Source organism: Eleginops maclovinus, chromosome 4 (genome assembly GCF_036324505.1).
Source record: "Eleginops maclovinus isolate JMC-PN-2008 ecotype Puerto Natales chromosome 4, JC_Emac_rtc_rv5, whole genome shotgun sequence".
NCBI classification, from domain to species: domain Eukaryota; kingdom Metazoa; phylum Chordata; class Actinopteri; order Perciformes; family Eleginopidae; genus Eleginops; species Eleginops maclovinus.
This window is the reverse complement of record NC_086352.1, coordinates 2,546,259-2,567,173: the sequence shown is the minus strand read 5'-3', so window position 1 is coordinate 2,567,173 and position 20,915 is coordinate 2,546,259. Positions and strand designations below refer to the sequence as shown.

General features: G+C 40.9%; 1 protein-coding gene across 1 annotated transcript in view; it reads right to left on the bottom strand.

Annotated features, from left to right (window-relative positions):
- LOC134862710 (voltage-dependent T-type calcium channel subunit alpha-1I-like) overlaps positions 1–20,915 on the bottom strand; it is a 225,623-nt gene that overhangs the window by 101,574 nt on the left and 103,134 nt on the right. The window contains 1 exon segment of the mRNA XM_063880729.1: positions 9,353–9,450. Within this exon segment, the coding sequence (XP_063736799.1) occupies positions 9,353–9,450 (98 nt within the window).

The window sequence follows — 20,915 nt, the reverse complement described above, 5'->3', positions numbered from 1 at the left end:
TTATTCTTTGTGTGGGGTTTCAATTTCCTGTAGTGTCTTATATAGGTTTTAATGCATGTAAATGGTCTTCCAAAGCTAAAATCCCTGTGTGCCCTCCAGCGTTTCTCTCCCACACACTCCCCCCCCTCCCACCCTGCCTGAAATGCCCCCATTGGACTTTTGTTCTTGACTTCAGTAACATAGTGACATCAACTATTGGCTAGCGCTCCAACACATTGTACCTGATAGGGTAAGGGGTGGGACATCTCTAAGCGGTTGACCAATCACAACAGAGCATCATATAGGGGTTATCATGGATCATTCATTAATTCAATCATCAGCGTACTTTCCTCAAAACATTGTCAAGGCTTTACAGCTTCCTCTGTTTGTTCTTCTTCAGAAAACAATATCTGGAATCATTACGACGTTTGGCATTTCCCCCCCCGGGAGGAGGACCGAGGACCGTCTGCCCACTTACCCCTGATTACTCCGCTAAACGCTGTATCAATCCTCCGTCTCTTCCTCTGGTAGAGTTTAACCCCTGCTTTAGTTTCCTCACACAAATCAGAGCCAGAGTAATGGGCCATGGGATCACAATTAGCGTGGAGATTAGGGATTGATTAGCTAATTATGATAATACAGCGGCTTATATGGAAATGCGTAGTGTTAAATCTCTGCAGAGTGGGAGGACGAGTGTGTGTGTGTGTGTGTGTGTGTGTGTGTGTGTGTGTGTGTGTGAAGGAGGGAACTAAGTGTTAAGATGAGACATTTGTGTGTGTTTTTGTAAGAGTGCGTATTTTACAATGATGCATATTTATGTGTATTCCTACCATTTACTAAAGGGAAGTTTATTTAAATATCAGACTTTAATGTTTAGAATCAAACAAGCTGAAATGGAACAAGACAGGTAAAAAAAACATGGATAAAAGTTACAGTGAAATCTAAGATATACGATGTTTTTTGATTTCGTAAAAGACCAGAAAAGACGGAACAATGAGAATAATTTGAAATTTCACTTTCTTCTTGGTTTTGATTTTTGGATTTAAAGCTGAAATGGACATGGGTTATAAGCAGCGAGGAGGAGGTTATTTATTTTGTCGAGTTTCTTTCTTTGTCTGCAGGATTACAAAATAAATACTTGCCCAGACCTCATGCAACTGGGTGGAAATGTGAAGCATCGGCCAAGGACGAAAAGATAACATTTAGGAGCAAAAAAATTAAGTATTTTCCAGTTATGAGAACAGTGAAAGACAGGGCATGGCTTTGGAGGAGGTCGACGTTTTCAGCTCACTTTGTTAGAAGGGTTTTGAGAAAAGTCAGGATTTTTGAAAGAAACTTTGTGAAAGGAAGTCGCCTGGCCCAGTCAACATGACCTTTTTGCAACAGACTTGAATCACTGAAAAACAAATGTTTACTTTTGAAAATATTTGAAGATATGGCATTTGACTTGTTTATGTTGGAATAACGGATGTTCAGGTGTTTATCAGTATGTAGTGTCTCTACTTTAAAGAGTCCTCTCCTGCTGATGTTCAGGTGTATATCAGTATGTAGAGTCTCTACTTTAAAGAGTCCTCTCCTGCTGATGTTCAGGTGTATATCAGTATGTAGAGTCTCTACTTTAAAGAGTCCTCTCCTGCTGATGTTCAGGTGTATATCAGTATGTAGAGTCTCTACTTTAAAGAGTCCTCTCCTGCTGATGTTCAGGTGTATATCAGTATGTAGTGTCTCTACTTTAAAGAGTCCTCTCCTGCTGATGTTCAGGTGTATATCAGTATGTAGAGTCTCTACTTTAAAGAGTCCTCTCCTGCTGATGTTCAGCTGTATATCAGTATGTAGGTCTCTACTTTAAAGAGTCCTCTCCTGCTGATGTTCAGGTGTATATCAGTATGTAGAGTCTCTACTTTAAAGAGTCCTCTCCTGCTGATGTTCAGGTGTATATCAGTATGTAGTGTCTCTACTTTAAAGAGTCCTCTCCTGCTGATGTTCAGGTGTATATCAGTATGTAGCGTCTCTACTTTAAAGAGTCCTCTCCTGCTGATGTTCAGGTGTATATCAGTATGTAGTGTCTCTACTTTAAAGAGTCCTCTCCTGCTGATGTTCAGGTGTATATCAGTATGTAGAGTCTCTACTTTAAAGAGTCCTCTCCTGCTGATGTTCAGGTGTATATCAGTATGTAGTGTCTCTACTTTAAAGAGTCCTCTCCTGCTGATGTTCAGGTGTATATCAGTATGTAGTGTCTCTACTTTAAAGAGTCCTCTCCTGCTGATGTTCAGGTGTATATCAGTATGTAGAGTCTCTACTTTAAAGAGTCCTCTCCTGCTGATGTTCAGGTGTATATCAGTATGTAGTGTCTCTACTTTAAAGAGTCCTCTCCTGCTGATGTTCAGGTGTATATCAGTATGTAGTGTCTCTACTTTAAAGAGTCCTCTCCTGCTGATGTTCAGGTGTATATCAGTATGTAGTGTCTCTACTTTAAAGAGTCCTCTCCTGCTGATGTTCAGGTGTATATCAGTATGTAGAGTCTCTACTTTAAAGAGTCCTCTCCTGCTGATGTTCAGGTGTATATCAGTATGTAGTGTCTCTACTTTAAAGAGTCCTCTCCTGCTGATGTTCAGGTGTATATCAGTATGTAGTGTCTCTACTTTAAAGAGTCCTCTCCTGCTGATGTTCAGGTGTATATCAGTATGTAGTGTCTCTACTTTAAAGAGTCCTCTCCTGCTGATGTTCAGGTGTATATCAGTATGTAGAGTCTCTACTTTAAAGAGTCCTCTCCTGCTGATGTTCAGGTGTATATCAGTATGTAGTGTCTCTACTTTAAAGAGTCCTCTCCTGCTGATGTTCAGGTGTATATCAGTATGTAGTGTCTCTACTTTAAAGAGTCCTCTCCTGCTGATGTTCAGGTGTATATCAGTATGTAGAGTCTCTACTTTAAAGAGTCCTCTCCTGCTGATGTTCAGGTGTATATCAGTATGTAGAGTCTCTACTTTAAGAGTCCTCTCTGTGATGTTCAGGTGTATTCAGTATGTAGTGTCTTACTTAAAAGCCTCTCCTGTGTGTTCAGGGTATATGTAGAGTCTCTACTTTAAAGAGTCCTCTCCTGCTGATGTGAGGTGTTCTAGAATTATGTAAGTATCTACGTAAAGAGTCTGCGGGGGAGGGCTACGATGATGTTCATCAGTAGTCTCTACTTTAAAGAGTCCTCTCCTGCTGATGTTCAGGTGTATATCAGTATGTATGTGTCTCTACTTTAAAGAGTCCTCTCCTGCTGATGTTCAGGTGTATATCAGTATGTAGAGTCTCTACTTTAAAGAGTCCTCTCCTGCTGATGTTCAGGTGTATATCAGTATGTAGCGTCTCTACTTTAAAGAGTCCTCTCCTGCTGATGTTCAGGTGTATATCAGTATGTAGAGTCTCTACTTTAAAGAGTCCTCTCCTGCTGATGTTCAGGTGTATATCATTTCTGTTAATTTGTGCTTCAACTTCCCATGCAAAATGCGATTGAAATTAAGTGAATTTGATGTGAATCGAACTGAATTACACTGAGTCGAACTGTCCTTTATCTGAAGTCAGATATTAAACATCACAGAAGCTGATCTACTTTGGGAAGCTCAAACTGAATGATTCAGTCGGTTTGAAGTAAGCAGCTGCACAATCACTCAGGACCCCCTTTTTGAAATCACAATGAGTCAACAGTTATAATGGTAGTAGAAGTTCCTATAATATATCCAAATGTAATCATACTATTCTCAAGAGGCAGGGAAGAAGTAGCACATGAAAGGACATTGTTAAAGGGCTCTTAGCCCAGGTTTGAGATGTGATTAAAAGATGAAAAGATTCCAGCTGTTCCCTTCAAGAAATTACAATTAAAGCCGTCATTAAGTTAGAATAAAACGGGCTGTTTTATAAAGTGTTGGCTAAATAAAATAACACATGTTTGTTTTACATAAAAGGCTACTTTAGTTGGTTAATTTGAGGGAGTAAAAGGAAAGTAGATTAGAAGTGACAAGAGGAAAAGAGAGAAGAGCAGGAGAGAGCTGATGGCCATTACCTTGACTGCTAATAGTTATTTTCCCAAAGGGATTGTGGGTAATGTAGTAAACCCCTTTCAGCTGTGGCCAGTGGGAACCAGGCGAGGATCAGTTCCATTAGCGTCCCATAAACGGGACTGTCTGGAAAGTGTTTGCATTTGTCGTGGTTTTCCCTGCATGTGTTCCCTGTGTGTGTAGAGATTGAATTATCCCTGAGATGAGCTCAGCGGTCTTTAATGAAAGGAGAGAATGACTTCCTTATTTTTATTGAGTGGAACTTCTTTTCTTCACTCAACGGTGTGTGAGTGTGTGTGAGTGTTAGCCTCCCTAGAGCAAGTGGAGCTGCTCTGCATGAATGAGGTGTGAATGGGGGAATGACTCGTAGTTTGTAAGGACCTTTGAGGGGTCCAGCAGACCTGATGAAGAGCTATAGAAGTACAGTCCATTTACCATGATTGATTCCATATGCAACTCATTCAACGGTTAGCTTAGATTAGCCCAAAGACTGCAAACAGCTAGCCTGGTGTTGTGCCTCCTGTGTAGCCTACTCCTGTCCCAACATGTGGTATTCTGAGTGATGTGAGGTATTTCAAAATGCACTATGAGTACAGGATAGAGCTCTCGTAACGGTCAAAGTGTTTAGTGAGAAAGGCTGGACACTCGATGACTGCCATCTTGGCTACGTAGCAGAAGTTGTGTAGCTAGTCGCGACTGCAGTTGCTTCGGTGAACAAAGCACTGTAGTACTTAAAGTTATACATGTGTCATTGTTTTACTATTTAAGTAACCTACCACTATACTGGTGTGAAATTATAACTACTGTTTATTGTATTGGGTTAATCGAGCAACACGTTGTTAGCTAGTTAGCTAACAGTAGCAATCCTCACGTAGGCTTTAGCTGTTAGCAACTTGAAACAACGCTACACAGTGAGAATTCACACACACACAAACACACACACACACACACACACACACACACACACACACACACACACACAAAAGTATTCACAAAATTGAGTCACAAACGATTGTTCACTGAGAACGTGGAGCCTTCCTCATTTTGTGTCAGATTAGGCAAAACTCAGGAGGTGTATTTCATGTTGTTTCCTCTAGGATTAGCTGTGAGAGCTTCTGGCTAGTTATTTTAGTATGAAATAATCCCCGTGGTTAAATTAGGAATACATCTCCACCCACAGGTTAAACCCAAGATGACATTTTATGTAAACAAGCAGCCATTTTATTCTAAATCCATAAACATGAGCTCTGAGGGGAGACACAACATGAAGATCAGAGCCTCAGCTAACAGCAGCTGAGTAAAGAATGACTGTTGGCATAGCATTGCTTGTCTACAATGGTTGCATCCCCTGTCCTTGTAATCATCTCCCTTTCCTCTGATCTGAACTTCTATTCCCTCTCCCACGCCCACTTTATCTCCATCCTTCTCCTTCCCTTTGCACTTGTCTCCCAGGCTCTATTTTTCATCGTAATATCTCGCTCATCTGATTCCCCCCGAATCCCTCCTCCCATCATCGCTCTCTTCCTCTCGTCCATCATCGTCTCTCCTTCATGGAGCTGGATAATCCCTGTTTCCCTCTCTCGTTTGTCTCTCTTTCCGTCACTTTTTCCCTCCCTTCTTCACCATGAATCCGGATGCTGAATAAACCACAAAGAAAGCATTGATCTAAAGCGAGGGGATCTGTACTTCTCTCCTCTCTATTGTGGAAAAGTGTATGCTTAGTTTTCTATATACTGCCTCTTGTCTAGCTTACAGCCCTGAGAATTCCCAGATTACAGCTGTAAAAATGTACTCAAATAACCTCAAATTATTGATTCTGGTTCCTTCCAAATGAAAGTTGTAGAGACTATTCAATTTTAGTTTTATGTACAAGACAACTTGATGAAAAATGTCTTGTAGTTGGGCTATAAAGGAACTACAGCACGGTCACATGACTTCACCACCGCTAAGCTAAAGGAGGCTAATGTTGGGCTATAGAGGAACTACAGCACGGTCACATGACTTCACGTCACCACCGCTAAGCTAAAGGAGGCTAATGTTGGGCTATAAAGGAACTACAGCACGGTCACATGACTTCACGTCACAACCGCTAAGCTAAAGGAGGCTAATGTTGGGCTATAGAGGAACTACAGCACGGTCACATGACTTCACGTCTCCAACGCTAAGCTAAAGGAGGCTAATGTTGGGCTATAAAGGAACTACAGCACGGTCACATGACTTCAGGTCACCACCGCTAAGCTAAAGGTGGCTAATGTTGGGCTATAAAAGAACTACAGCACGGTCACATGACTTCAGGTCACCACCGCTAAGCTAAAGGAGGCTAATGTTGGGCTATAAAAGAACTACAGCACGGTCACATGACTTCAGGTCACCACTGCTAAGCTAAAGGTAGCTAATGTTGGGCTATAAAGGAACTACAGCACGGTCACATGACTTCACGTCACCACCGCTAAGCTAAAGGCGGCTAATGTTGGGCTATAAAGGAACTACAGCACGGTCACATGACTTCAGGTCACCACCGCTAAGCTAAAGGTAGCTAATGTTGGTCTATAAAGGAACTACAGCACGGTCACATGACTTCATGTCACCACCGCTAAGCTAAAGGCGGCTAATGTTGGGCTATAAAGGAACTACAGCACGGTCACATGACTTCACGTCTCCACCGCTAAGCTAAAGGCGGCTAATGTTGGGCTATAAAGGAACTACAGCACGGTCACATGACTTCACGTCTCCACCGCTAAGCTAAAGGCGGCTAATGTTGGGCTATAAAGGAACTACAGCACGGTCACATGACTTCACGTCTCCACCGCTAAGCTAAAGGCGGCTAACGTTGGGCTATAAAGGAACTACAGCACGGTCACATGACTTCACGTCTCCACCGCTAAGCTAAAGGTGGCTAATGTTGGGCGTGATGGCGTTCAGTGTCATTTAGACACTTGTTATCTGTTATTTTTGTTTAGCTATTAAATGCAAAAACGTCTAGGTAAGACAACATTGACAATGCTTGAGTTCCAATAATGTAAACAAGGTTAAAGACGGGTCAGAAATATATATAAAAAGAGCTCTTTGAACCTGGGAATACTTCAAAAGAGAGATGGACACAAATATAAAAAGTGCTACCATAGAGTGTCCAAGTTGCTAGCACAGAAAAAAAGCACACTTCCCTGGGATACACCGCATTAGCTCTGCCTGCTCAGAGAAAGAAAAACTAAATCGCTCAGATAGTTTATGTTGCAGATTTATGAGCTGTGGGAGGTTTAGCAATTATACTCACGAAGGAAGCAAAACAACATTACCTTCAAGCACCAGCATATCCGACTTAGAGAGCACTCATAGCTTCTTGAAATGATTGCCTGCTAGGTGCAATTTAGACACATGAAGCACAAATGCAAGAGAAAAAAAGCAAGCTCTGATTATTCTCATCAAAAAGGACTGAGACTGAGCAGCACTCGGATCCAAAGTGACGGGGGTTAGGTGCTAAAAACACTCAATGAAGTCTGAGCAATGCTTCAGTGATGGTTTGGGTTTTGTCCCAATTATAACTGGATCAAATTGCTCTTTAGGAATCTAAATAGCCAGCAGCAGCTTTATAATTTGCTTCCTCACAGAGGATAAATCAGCCAAGAATGTAAAATATACCGTCTGAAATCTTCGTTCAGATGTCAATTCAAATGTACCAACAGGTACACAATCAGCAAAACCACAGCCAACACAACGAGGCATTTGGGCCACGTCGACGTGTACTGCTGCAGGTACAATGGAGCCGCTTTCAGGTCCCACTGGATCCAGAATGAGTAACGACGTGGCACCGTGTCAGGACTGCAGCATTTGTTGTGTCGCTAACAATACCACGAGCCATCTGTGAGCGAGGTGCAGCGCGACTCTGTCCGACAAAACACAGGAGCTGTTTCTGGAGCCATCATTCTGCACAGTGATGTCTCCTTTGAAAGCACACAACTCTTCCACTTTCAATCCTAATTCATATACACTCACCTCGCTCTTTAACAAACTACCTCACACTTGCTATTTCACCACTTCACACACGTTCTCCCTCACATGACTCTGTTACTGCCTACATCAGTAACTAACACACTCACTAACTCAAAACATCTAAGGAACTCAGAATGAACATAATGAGACTCTGGTTGTCTCCCCTTATAGTTCATAAAATACCCTTATTGTGAAAGTATCCCCTAAACTGATCATAATAAGACTCTTATTGTGAAATGTTCCCCCTAACTGATCATAGTGAGACTCTTATTTTGAAAGTGTACCTTAGACTCTTATTGTGAAAGTCTACCCCTAACTGATCATAGTGAGACTCTTATTGTGAAGTTCTTCCCATAACTGATTATTTTATTTTGTAAAACCCTAACCTTATTATTTTATTGGTCATATTTTTATTTTACTCACTTTTTTTGAATATTTACATTTCTTGTAAACATTTCCTCTTTTGTAATGTTCCAATAGTTCTTTATTTGATCCTTGTTTACAACTTAATCTACTTTGTTAATAAGGGATCGTTTTAAACCAAAGCAAATGTCTTGTTTGGCAATAAATCTGATGTTAAAATATCTAAGTGTATACAAAAGGAACATCAAATACACTTTAATAAGTTATAATAACTTAAGATTCAATGCAGATTTTCAATCAAAAATACAAAACCTATTGCACATTTCTGCACAATGGTATCTCTTTTGAAACTGCACTGCTCTTCCTCTTTAATGTATGCACCAGTGTTTAGTCAAGTCACCAATTCTCCAAGTCCCAACTCTTGTAGTCTGAGTCCAAGTCCAATCGTCAATGTGCGAGTCCGCAGTCGAGTCCGGCTCTAGTCCAGGGACTCCACGTCCGGTATGCACCAATATCCACAAAGGCACATTCCTTGTCTGTGTGAAGCTACTTGGCAATAAACCTGATTTTTTACAATTCAAAAACAACACAAAACAAACTCTGATAAGTAGCATTCCACAAAGCCAAGTCCCTCTCTCTGCAGCCAGGTAGTTATTATACCTGCTATCTAATCTGACCATGTTCTCAGTCGAGGTATTTCTGACTCACTGACTCAAAATCAGCTCCTCGGACGCTGTCCAAGCGCCCAGACTCCGGCGGGCAGCTGTCCATGGTGCTGAATGAGAGCCACGGACGTGAATGAGCATCCTTTCATCTCTCAGATCTCAGATATAAAGATGTCCTTTCTCATCAGTATTAATCCTCTGGTTCTTATATGAGCAGCATATCCCTCCATGATGGGGCACCGAAGTTTACTCTCTCCTTGTTTAGTTTTTTAGTTTAGTGACTGCAGAAACTGTGGTGGAGTTGTGACTTACTTGGCACTCGGTTAATGGCTTTGAGAGGCCGCAGCACCCTCACTGTTCTGATGGCGGTGAAGTTCATGTTCTGCAGGTCCAACGAGTACTCGATGATCCTGGAAATACACAGAGAACATGCAGACAAACTTGTTAATAAACCTGCCGGATATATTGAGACTTTAAGAGTGCTTTCTGCGGATGTGGTTTGGTTCATTTTTCCAGGATCGAAGGGGAAAAGGAAATCCATTATCAGTCCCACAGCGGGAAAATCACCAATTGTACATCATTGCATTTCTGTTCTGATTCTTCTTTCTATACCGACAAACAAACCAAGAGAAGTTGAATAGAGTTAGGTACGTCTTCATTGGACCGTTTTGGTCTTTTCACAAATATATAGTGTATATAATATTTAGGGGCCTTTTTTGTCTCACTGTATAGTACAGCTCAAGATAAACAGGAAAGGGTGGTGAGAGCTTTGGAACATCACGCACAATTAGGAACCAAATTAAGAAATGGGACTCTTGGAGTTCTGTGGCAACTTTGTCGTGCTTCTGATGTCAACAGTTATGTTCTTTGGTGTCTTTCTGTCTGTTTTGTTTACAACTTCCCTCTTAAATATTGTTGCAGCACCAAATATACGTGCACAGAGAAAGGTGGAGATCTGCGTTTACTGCCTGACATCCATGGGCTCCGTACCTTTCTTAGATATGGTGCTCTGTGTTTGTTTCATATTCAGCCAATGTGTACTCAATCCTGGAAAAACAGCGTCCCGTAGAGACTTCATGAAGCTTATAAACGGAGATTTGGACGGTTATTTATGCATGTTGAAGGTAGATTTAGGTGTTTTTAGGCTTTATATTGATAGTTTATATCCTGCAATGCATGGTTGGATGAAGACTTAGTGCCTGTTGACCAATCAGAGGCAGAAATGACTGATTATAAACAAAAATCGGTATTGTTAGAGTACTGAAAGCCCCATCGCAAGATCCGAGATGGAGTGTGAACATCGAGAGTTTGTGGACTTTATGAGCATGAGGTGTAATTACTAATGATTTGGTGCTTATTAGAGATTAATACCGTTCTTATTCGACCTATTGGAGTCAGATACAAGCACAAGATGTGTGTTATAGGTTATAAACATGGCCTTTCACCAATCAATGACAACATTTCTTCCTGGAGAGATGGACTCATTGGAGGTTTAGCTTATTATATCATGCTCGAATCACACATCTGTGAGCCTAAAATCCTGTAGACCTTTTCAGGACTGAGTTTAGTAGTTTGTTCTTCACCACGGTTTGATTCACAGCTTCACAGCAGCCCAAACAAACCATAATAACTGGGCAAATAAAACTGAGGTTGTTATAACTGAACAAAACACATTTTTATAAAAGCACCCTGAGGGGTAGCAAATGAAATGAAAAGCAAGACCAATGCAAAAAACAACAACAACCCATGCGATCAGCGCAGAGGAGCGCTATCTGAACCTCCTTGTTGTGTTGATTTAAAGCTCCTCCCTCCATCTTTGTTCTTCATAATAAGCTTAAACAGAAGCACGCACACCGCTGTGCAGTGGACGTCCTGCTGTGCAGAGCCTAATATGAATTAATGAGCTGGTATTTGTGTACCTAGTGAAGCAGGACATTCAGAAAAACAGAATCAAACACTGAGAGCAAAGACAGTGACTAGTTTGCAGGAGAACATGAAGCGTTATGTGTGGAGGTGCAGGTGAGAAATGACTTTAGGATACAGGGGCTGTTAGTTTTAGGAAGATGTCAAAGTACAGGTAGCTACATGCCGGGAAACTGCTTAAACCTTTTAGCACATGCAGCAAAAGCATGAAAGCGTCAGAAGGTAAGAAGATGAAAGCGGAGGCAGCAGGGATTGGAGGTGGAGGCAATAAACAAGCTTGAAGTAAAAGCAGCTGTGGAAACATGGAGACAGAGAAGGGAAGCAGGGAGTCATTATTGTGCTATTTGACCCATTTTCTGACAAATCCTCAACGGGGGGGGGGACTCTGCTCGGAGGATGCTAAAAAAAAAAGAGATACGAGGAAAAAAGAGGACGATGACAGGGAGACGGAGAAAGCGTGACACGAGGAAGCGAGGATCAGAAACCAACACACCACAGGATGATTAAGTGCAATATAACGAAGGCAATAAAGCAAGATTGAGAGGGGGAGCGAGAGCCGGAGGGTCTTATCAAGTGTCGGAGGTAATTACAGCGTTAGAGACAGAGAGCGATATGCAGATACCTGGCTGAGAGGAGAGGAGGCTGTGAAGCAAGTTTCAGGTGTTTCTCAATACTCCAGCACTCCATAATAACAAGCTCATTTCAATAAGAGCTTTGAGAGCCTCCCCATCAGGGGGATTTTTTCCTTCAAAAAAGCCCCAGCCAATTATTCGCTGCCGACCTTTCGACCTACGCAACCGCAGAGGAGTCTTCAGGAGACATTTCGACAGCAAAATAAGAGTGAAATAGACAGTAACATATAGAATCCTCCAATTTCCTGCTTTTCCACGGGGAGTTTCAGTTTGAAAATGGGATCCGGCGAGGTTTCAGAGGTAGGAGACGTGAGGTACGTTGTAACTCAGGAGGTAGAAAAAGAGAAACACGTGTTGAAGTCCTGCCAGGGAAGGAATACTCGATTCTGATTGGTCAATTGGGACATTCTAAAGGTCTGCTGCTAGGGAGAACGCTCTGATCAAGAGATTATGTGCAGACAATTCAATCTGCCATCCTACACACACACACACACACACATACACACACACACACACACACGATAAAGTGCTTGGGGCAGACTCAAGGCTCTCACCAAGCAACGTGTAAAATTAGAGGTAACACACACAAAAACCAGAACCACACACTTTCTGTGATTCTGAGGCTCACACACACACACACACACACACACACACACACACACACACACACACACACACAGTCTTTCTTTCAGGACAAGTTAAGTTAGTTGAGTTAATTGAGTGTGTGTGTGTGTGTGTGTGTGTGTGTGAGTTAGGACTGCTCTCTACTCAAACAGCTTCATGAATATTTGAGAGCAGGACCCGGATTACTTTTGTTCCTCGGAGACGTTTTAAACGTCTTGCTGTGTTTTTGTTTCATCTCTCTGTTTCTCCTCTCTTCTGGGAGCTGCTCCGTCTCCACCGCTGATTTTATCCCCAAAAAGCAAAGCACCAGTTGGCGAAATATTCTCCCAGGAACCATCAGAGGGGAACATTAAGGGAGGTTTTCTCCGGGTTTTTACGGGGAGCTTTGACTGCTGGAGATAATCCGAGGCTGGCTTTGAAACGCTGTTCAGGATTCATGGCTACATCTGAGAGAAAAGGTCCCCTTAGAAAAGTGTAAATAAGCCCCTCATCAGTTTTATAATGTTGTTAATCTGTGCAAAGTCTCTTTTAGGATGGCTCATACTCAAACTGAGGAGGAAATCTGAAGCTTCACTCATTCAAAGTAAGGTTATATGTTCTCCTTTCAGTCGCTTTGCACTCAAGAATCCTGAAGGACACCCAAGAGTTGCACACAATCGGACAAAGAGCATCGTCATTGGTGCTCTCCAGATTCAAAGGGGTTTTTCATATGGGTAAAAGCCGCAGCGTAGTTGTTGAAGAGGAACATCTGCAGTCCAAAGCTTATCCAATAACAAACATTCAATTGAAAGAGAATGTTAAACTCTTCATTTACAAAAATAAATACCGGTTTTAAACAACGTTCGATGAGCGTCTCCGTGTATGTGCTCTATCCAAATCATGTCTTTATTAGAAATAGAAATAGAGGAGGATGAAACAGAATGCAAAACGACAGTATTTTGGAAAGAAGTGCTGCCTATAATATCATATATAAATGTGTGCACCCTAAATAGATGCATATGCTATGCTATAAACAAGAGGAAAACAACAACAAGATTCAAGAGAGAACAGAAACTGACCGACTCATTAGAACGGTAACGAGATGGAATTTCTTAACCATCATTTCTGTCATTTAAAAGAATCACGTACTCACAGCGTGTACTTGAGTAAAGTAGAAGTACTCAGGTCTTGTACTTGAGTAAAGTAGAAGTACTCACAGCGTGTACTTGAGTAAAGTAGAAGTACTCACAGCGTGTACTTGAGTTAAAGTAGAAGTACTCAGGTCTTGTACTTGAGTAAAGTAGAAGTACTCAGATCTTGTACTTGAGTAAAGTAGAAGTACTCAGATCTTGTACTTGAGTAAAAGTAGAAGTACTCAGGTCTTGTACTTGAGTAAAGTAGAAGTACTCACAGCGTGTACTTGAGTAAAAGTAGAAGTACTCAGATCTTGTACTTGAGTAAAGTAGAAGTACTCAGAGCTTGTACTTGAGTAAAAGTAGAAGTACTCACAGCGTGTACTTGAGTAAAGTAGAAGTACTCAGTCTTGTACTTGAGTAAAGTAGAAGTACTCACAGCGTGTACTTGAGTAAAAGTAGAAGTACTCAGATCTTGTACTTGAGTAAAGTAGAAGTACTCACAGCGTGTACTTGAGTAAAAGTAGAAGTACTCAGAGCTTGTACTTGAGTAAAGTAGAAGTACTCAGGTCTTGTACTTGAGTAAAGTAGAAGTACTCACAGCGTGTACTTGAGTAAAGTAGAAGTACTCAGATCTTGTACTTGAGTAAAAGTAGAAGTACTCAGATCTTGTACTTGAGTAAAGTAGAAGTACTCAGATCTTGTACTTGAGTAAAGTAGAAGTACTCAGTCTTGTACTTGAGTAAAAGTAGAAGTACTCACAGCGTGTACTTGAGTAAAGTAGAAGTACTCAGATCTTGTACTTGAGTAAAGTAGAAGTACTCACAGCGTGTACTTGAGTAAAGTAGGAGTACTCAGATCTTGTACTTGAGTAAAAGTAGAAGTACTCAGATCTTGTACTTGAGTAAAAGTAGAAGTACTCAGATCTTGTTCTTGAGTAAAGTAGAAGTACTCAGATCTTGTACTTGAGTAAAGTAGAAGTACTCACAGTGTGTACTTGAGTAAAGTAGAAGTACTCAGGTCTTGTACTTGAGTAAAGTAGAAGTACTCACAGTGTGTACTTGAGTAAAGTAGAAGTACTCAGATCTTGTACTTGAGTAAAGTAGAAGTACTCAGATCGTGTACTTGAGTAAAAGTAGAAGTACTCAGGTCTTGTACTTGAGTAAAGTAGAAGTACTCAGATCTTGTACTTGAGTAAAAGTAGAAGTACTCAGGTCTTGTACTTGAGTAAAGTAGAAGTACTCAGATCTTGTACTTGAGTAAAAGTAGAAGTACTCAGGTCTTGTACTTGAGTAAAGTGGAAGTACTCAGATCTTGTACTTGAGTAAAAGTAGAAGTACTCAGATCTTGTACTTGAGTAAAAGTAGAAGTACTCAGGTCTTGTACTTGAGTAAAGTAGAAGTACTCAGGTCTTGTACTTGAGTAAAAGCAGAAGTACTCAGGTCTTGTACTTGAGTAAAGTGGAAGTACTCAGATCTTGTACTTGAGTAAAGTAGAAGTACTCAGATCTTGTACTTGAGTAAAGTAGAAGTACTCAGATCTTGTACTTGAGTAAAGTAGAAGTACTCAGGTCTTGTACTTGAGTAAAGTAGAAGTACTCAGATCTTGTACTTGAGTAAAGTAGAAGTACTCAGGTCTTGTACTTGAGTAAAGTAGAAGTACTCAGATCTTGTATCTGAGTAAAGTAGAAGTACTCAGGTCTTGTACTTGAGTAAAGTAGAAGTACTCAGATCTTGTACTTGAGTAAAGTAGAAGTACTCAGGTCTTGTACTTGAGTAAAGTAGAAGTACTCAGATCTTGTATCTGAGTAAAGTAGAAGTACTCAGATCTTGTACTTGAGTAAAGTAGAAGTACTCAGGTCTTGTTCTTGAGTAAAGTAGAAGTACTCAGGTCTTGTACTGAGTAAAGTAGAAGTACTCAGGTCTTGTACTTGAGTAAAGTAGAAGTACCAGAGTGTAGGAATACTCTGTCACAGTAAAAGTATTCTAAATGTTCCTCCAGTGAAAGTAGAAAGTACTCTCCTCTAAATGTACTTAAAGTAGCGACAGTAAAAGTAGTCATTGTCTGATTGGTCCATTTCAGAATAATATCTCTGATATGTTTTATAATGATTGATCATTAAAGTGTTCTCAGAGCTGGTAAAGGTGCAGCTAGTTTGAATGGCTTTGTATACTGCAGGGTAGCTGCTGGATTTACTGCAGGTGAACTAAAGTCTGATTTAAGGGAGATTATATTTACCATCATTCATCCTAATCTGCCTAGCAACTAAAGGTGATAAATACATGTAGTGGAGTAAAAGTACACCAACTACCTCTGAATAGATATGGAGTATAAGTACACAGTAGAATACAGTGGACGTATTCAAGTACAAACACCTCAAAATAGTACTTCAAAACAGCATTTGAGTGAATGTACTTTACATCACAGGGAAACATACAGTATATGCATCAAATGTAAAGGCATTCCATCCAAAAGCTGTATGTGAGTACTGTTGCTGCCACAGTGGCATAAAAACGACCAAAACACACTAATTATTTAAGTTAGTCAAAATTACAGTCATAAATCCTATCTGTGACACATAAATGGTGATTCAGTCAGCAAGAAAAATGCAGCTTTAGGCCAATCCAGCTGTACGGTGGCCTGAGAGGAGACAAAATAAAGAGGATCAGAAAGCGCTAAATGCTCAGGCTCAACTCCGTGTGGAGGAGATGGCATTAATTATTAACAGGAGATTAATGGATGCAGCAGATATTCTGTCCCAGAAGTGGTTTGCAAGTCAGAGAAGATAAAGGCCCACACACACACAGATGACACACACACACTCATTTACAGCAGTTCTGACGCACTTGTTTAACGCAATACCTTTTCCCTTATGTCTTTATTTTCCACATCACCGACCCTCTCTTAAATCGCCTCCTTTATTACCTTAATTCCATCCATTCCTCTATTTTTCTTCTGTTAAATCTTCTTAATTTCTTCCCTATTAGTTGTGTCCTGTGTGTGTGTGTGTGTGTGTGTGTGTGTAAAATTGTCCATGCTCACAATCCTGCAGAGTGTTGTGTGGCGTCAAAACTCTAATGAGCTACTGTTACACCTCATGCAGGGCACAGAGACAGTGTGTGTGTGTGTGTGTGTGTGTGTGTGTGTGTGTGTGTGTGTGTGTGTGTGTGTGTGTGTGTGTGTGTGTGTGTGTGTGTGTGTGTGTGTGTGTGTGTGTGTGTGTGTGTGTAGACATGTGAATATCTTGTCAGAGATGAAAGCCATCTGTCTGCTGAAGATGTTCTGGTCCCATCATCCGTCCGTCCCCCCACATGTCCTGCTGCACCGTCTCTTCCTGTTAGACTCAGACACGTCATCTTCGTCACATCCTGAAATGCAAAAATTCTACAGCGGGAAAGAAAATGCTCAATGACTGAGTATTCCCAGTAAACCGGACTGTTTGGAGAGTTCCCACTGCTAGAAAGGATTATTTTGAGCAGTATGCCGAAACACTGGAGGACTCACCAAAAAGACAATGTCTCCGGCCCTGCATATTTCGTATCCCGGGCGCTGCACGGTAGCTGCCCACTGCTCCTAGTACTAGGATGGGTTAAATGCAGAGGACCAATTCCACTGTGTGTGCTCTGCTGTTTGCATGTATGTGACTAATAAAGAGGGTTTCATCCTCCCATTCTATCTATCTATGTTTCACTCATTTGGTCCTAAACCTCTACCTTCAGTAAAGACATGTCTTTCACTGTTCAAGACCACTGTTCACCTGCACCCGGTTGTAAGCGTGAAAAGGGATTTAAACTGTACATATCAAGTTACATCCACAACTTTGAAGGTAAGTCAAGCTGTTTGCGTTACCTAACGTCTCAGCTGTCAGCTCAGCTGTTAACGTTAGCGAGCTACATTGAATATCTAGCAGCTAAATACTTCTAAATCAAATCGTGTAAATGTACTAAATACTTTTAGTGTTATTCAATACGTTGTTATGTTGATACGATTAGCAACTGGTTGTGTGTGTTTTAATTTCGGTGTTGTATTTCCCCTCAGTGTCCAGGAAAGATCCAGTGACAGGAGTAGTGTGTGTGAGGGCGTTATGTCATCCGTCAATGGACGAGTCAAAACCACCTCACAGTTTGAGTGTAGGATGAATGTAGCGTTAAGATAGTTACCCATGTTCCTGGGTTAACCGTGTTATGTTGGTTCTTTGCTCTCTAGGTTAACCAATTCACGTTATAATCTACCAGTGTGTGCTGACGTTACTACTGTGTTTTCACTGATAGCAACCAGTGGTGTAGTATAATTTGCTTTCCCATGTATGCTGAACATCCCAGCTAGGTATAATACATAAGATATGTCTAAAAGTTTATTTGAACCTGTGGAGTCTAGCTAGGTATACTGCAATTTTTAAGTGGGGACAATATGTGTACCTGCAAATCAAATAGACTGTATCACTGACAAGCTATGGAAGCTAATAGTACTATTTTACCGAGACGAATTTGTACACAGGGTTACACAACAATGTAGGGCCGACTTTTTGACTCGTTGATACGACATCCTTCTCTCTTTTATCCGAAATCCGCTCATTGTACTACATTTTACTCTATTACTCAGCAACTTGGAACTAGCATCTCCGGGAAATCACCACAACAACACGACCTACCGGAAGTTGTCGAGCGTACACGCAACACACGGAAGTTAGCCGGAAGTTCCATTGTGCTCGCAGCCTATTACATCAAAATATGCAGAGATTCTAACGGTTACAAATACTAATCCATGTTTCTGTTCTGAAATAGGAGTTCTAAACGTGTTGAACCAGGACAATATGATAATAGGTGAGGACCGGTGACAGTGTGAGTGGACCAGGTTTCCATGAATCCTCTTGTGTTACTTTGAAGTCTATTTTCTCGCGTGCCTCCACAGTGAATGAATAACCACAAACAGGACAGGTGAAGGGCAGCGGGGCCACGCTTTAGTTATCAAGTCTAAGTAGTCTAAGTTTGTCTCAGTGGGCCTTACAGATTAACACACACAGCGCTAAAAGATCAAAGAGATTACAGGAAAACAATCTCTAAATTCTGACTTTTTCTGAAAGTTCTGAAAATCAGAGACTTTTCCTTAAATTTAAAAATCTTACTTTTTTCTTTAAATGTAATTTTCTTTATTTTCCCCTAAAAATAAAATAGAAAAATGCTGTTTTCCAAACATCTGAGAATTCTCTTTTTTTTATCGGAAATTCTAAAAACCTTCACCTGTAAAATGTGTTAAAGATGACTGTACTATCATAATGACATACAACATATTGTTCTCATGGAAAGAGAAGATAGAATGTAAAATAACAGTGAAATGAGATAAGGCAACAACAGACAGGAGTATAACTTTCAGAAACAGGCGCTATGTCAATCGCATGGACACAGCGCCTCAGTGTGTATGGATCCAGACGCAGATATGGGACAGCAACATATTGGATGTGTTACAGTACAGTACTGCACCCCTGTACTCAGCTATTACACTCTTTTTGGATTCCTGTGGGGAGTGCTAGTAGAAGCCTTGCATTGTGTGAAAGCACAGTGACAGCCTCACAAGCAGACGCCATATTTCTGCAGCTTGCTTATGAATATGTGACTCCGTATGATGTTGATCCATGAAGGTGTCATGCTGTTGCATCGAGCTGCTGTTCTGTTTGTGTCATACTGACAGCGTGTTTAGTCATGCTCTGCCAGTGCAAGCCACCATATGATGAATATTTAAATGATGTACATGCAAACTGTGTGATCAGGACATGCCATGTGTTGTTCATGGCAACATGACTGTACTATCACAATGGAACGTGTAAATAACCCTTTCTGCAGAATCATAATCGGGTATATTGTCAAGTAGGTTACACATACAAGGAGTTTGCAGAACCCTAACCCTAATTAATACAAGTATAAGTACAACAGGAATATGATAAAACATGTGCAAGCCGTGGAGTTTTAGAAAGAGGAGAAATGTGCAACACTAGTTTAATCGAGCTCTGAGTTTCGGCGGTCTCTGGAACCTAACGGCCCAGTTCGATCAGCTGTCCTCTCTGCTGATGCCAAAGGACCTTTTGAGTTCTTCAGAATTCTAACTTTTTACCTTACATTTAAGAATTCTCACTTATTCCGAAAAGGTCCAAAATTCATACTTTTTGTCAAACATCTTGAAAATACTCGTAAATCTCAGAAGACTTTTTCTGAACATCGTAAAATTCAGACTTTTTCTGAAAATTCTGAACATCTAAAAAAAAGTCTGACTTTTCTGGAAATCTAAAAAGTTCTGAATGCCAAAAATCTGAATAAGTTCTGACTTTTCCAGAAATCTCAGAATCCTAAAAATTCTTCCGAAAAACTTCAAAACTCTGACTTTTTTTCTGAAAATCTAAAAAGTTCATATCTTTCTGAACGCTTTCTTTGAACGCTCAGTTCTCCGCGGTCTCATCACTGGAACATCATTGCCCAGTCTGATAAGTTGCCCTCTCTGCAGATGACCGAGGACCTTTTGATCGTACTGTCTTGTCTAATCGATAAAACTAATCCGTTAGCAAACACTCAAATTAACAAGGTGGATCAGGGACATCAATAAAAGATAAAAAAGCAGCTCCTCTAGTGAGCATTAAACTCTCTGCTGTCCGGACTGTTGCTCTGAGTAATGACTAGAAGATGGAGAGCCTGATTCAGCACCCCAGCCCCCACCCCCCCCCCGGTTAAATACCTGGAGAGTTCATTGATCTTGACGATGGGAGATTTCAGAAAAATGGAATAAGAACGACTGCACTGAAGTGAAAGCAGCAGGTAGAGGCAAACACTTGATGAATCAAACTGGAAAGAAGATGCTTTGGTTCAATACCACACGCAGACACAGCGCTAGTAAGAGTCCTCGTTTGGGAAGTCGGATCTTCAAGGAAGTAATCATAGCTTACTAATGTCAGCTAACTAGCATATGTCAGCTGTTTAGCTAGCCAGCGTCCGTCCGTCCATCCATCCATCCATCCATCCATCCATCCATCCATCCATCCATCCATCCATCCATCCATCCATCCATCCATCCATAAGTTCAGCTTTCCACGTTCTCTATCTATCTACCTAGTTCACTAGCGTACATTAGCTACCCGTCTAACAAGCTAGCTAGCACATTTGAGCTATCTAGCAAAATTGGGGGCACTCTGCTCAAAGGACTGTTACTAAAAACAGTTCATTTAAAAGCTGAAGAACTGTTTATTTGGCGACTAAAGGTTATTAAAGCTGGGGATGCTATAGACAATAATGGCAACTAGGCTTTAACCAGAATTGCCAAGACATTAAGCGGCAAGAAGGATTCAAGCTGACAGAAGGTACTCTTTGAATCAAATTGATCGATGATAATCCTTCAAAATAATCATGAATGCACAACGGAAGAGTTATTTTAACCTCGTAAAGAGAATGATTACATCCAGCCAATATTTCACAAAACTACATGAACGCTTTTCCTGTCAGGTGAGGGGGAGGACAATGGATATATATGTATAGTTGTGCAGAAAGGAGATCAGTTACGATCACCATCTGCTCTCCTTATATCAACAATATAGGGTTTGGC